Source organism: Vombatus ursinus, unplaced genomic scaffold, assembly GCF_900497805.2.
Source record: "Vombatus ursinus unplaced genomic scaffold, bare-nosed wombat genome assembly UNPS02001764.1, whole genome shotgun sequence".
NCBI classification, from domain to species: Eukaryota; Metazoa; Chordata; class Mammalia; order Diprotodontia; family Vombatidae; genus Vombatus; species Vombatus ursinus.
Genome location: NW_020941542.1, coordinates 1 through 1,696, shown reverse-complemented (window position 1 = coordinate 1,696; position 1,696 = coordinate 1). Strand labels below are relative to the sequence as shown.

The 1,696-nt window shown below is 48.2% G+C and overlaps 1 gene segment (V, D, J or C); it reads right to left on the bottom strand.

Moving 5' to 3' along the window:
* Window positions 1-603: 603 nt before the first annotated feature.
* On the bottom strand, window positions 604-1,474 carry LOC114048089. The segment is given in 2 exon segments: window positions 604-1,067; window positions 1,365-1,474. Coding segments are annotated over 2 exon segments (513 nt in total).
* Between the last annotated feature and the right edge of the window lie 222 nt (window positions 1,475-1,696).

The following is a 1,696-nucleotide window of genomic DNA, read 5'->3' as shown; positions in this document are numbered from 1 at the left end:
CTCTCTCTCTCTCTCTCTCTCTCTCTCTCTCTCTCTCTCTCTCTCTCCCTCCCTCAAACAGGGACAGGGAGAGGCAGAAAGGAATAAAGTGACTTTACCCCAACTCAGGGGAGGGATCTTTGGTGCCTTGGAGGTAGTCAGGGAGGTATTTTTCTTGCCTTCTCTGGGTTGCAAGGCAGGGTAAATGTGTGAAACCCTAACCCTGAGTGCTCTAAGGCTTACTCAAGAGAAGACAGAAGCCGCAGGCAGAGGAATATGTCACCAAGCTCAAGGGATATCTGCCTTCCTCTGTGTAGACAAGTAGAAAGGACTGGGATTTGGAGTCAGAAGCATTCAAATATCACCTTAGATCCTTAGTAGTTGTGTGATTCTGGGCAAGTCACTCTGCATACCTCAATTTCCTCATATGTAAAATTTTTGGGGAAGGGGTTGGACTCAGTGACACCATAGGTCTTTTCTAGCTCCAAGTCTCTGATAGAATTCTCCAGCTGAGAGAACCCGGCTAGTATTGTTTCCATGGGGAGAAAAACCAAATTCCTTACGGCCCAGAACAGCTCCAATCTTTTCTTCTGCTCTGGCTCTTAGAACAGAACACTGGACAGACTAGAAGCACTCAGTGAATGCCCAAGAGAGGCAGAGAGGCCACATGTGTGTAGCCCCCACAGCAGGTTCTGGGGAAGGAGAAGTATCTGGAGCCTCACTGATCACCAGGCCTGAATCTTGGGAGGTTTTTGTTCTAGAATATATCACTGTGGGAGGAACTTTAAAATCCTGCTGACAGTAATAGACTGCAGCATCCTCAGCCTCCACACTACTGATGGTGAGAGTGAAATCTGTCCCTGATCTACTGCCACTGAACCGGGCAGGGACTCCAGACTGCAGGTTAGTGGCATAGTAGATGAGGAGCCTGGGAGCTTGGCCAGGCATCTGCTGGTACCAGTATAAGAGGTCATCACCATCGCTATCTGTGATCCTCTCACTGGCCTTGCAGTTCATGGTGACTCTGTCTCCTGGAGACGCAGACAGGGAGGCTGGAGACTGTGTCAGCACAACATCACCATAGGAATCTGAAAGAAAAATCAGATTAATATATGGACATCCCAGTCAAATATTAGGTAATAATAGATGTATTTAAACCCAAGAAGCCCCAAATCAACTTAATTGGCTCTAAAAGTGAGACACTACTCTGTGTGTTTCAGAGAGACATTATAGTTTCTGCAAACCAGGTCCCAGCTGTGCCTGTAAGAACCTGTCAGCCAGTGCTGGGACTAACTCCTCATCTCATCTAGAGGAAGGGTCACAGCAACCTTAACCCTTCACACTGGCTCTCCTGGAAACTTATCTGCCCTTTTGGTGTGTCTTACCCTGAGCCCAGAGCACCAGCAGCCAGAGAAGATGGGGCAGCGACATCATTCTGTCACCTGAACACCTGCAGGCAGAGCCCTCTGAGCTCAGAGTGAAACAGATGGAGGCAGAAAGACATTTATATCCAGAGCAGTCACTGTGAAAGGTCCCTGGTGTATTCCTATGCAAAAGAAGGCCTGGGTCACAGGTCTCAGCCGAGGGATGGCAGATGCCAGGCTAAAACAAGTTGGGGCAGAGGAACCAAGCATTGTGAGACTTCCTATTATATCTATTTGATATTGTGCCCTTGTGTGTCTATGCCTTGGTGTAGATGTGTCTGTGCCTTGTGTCT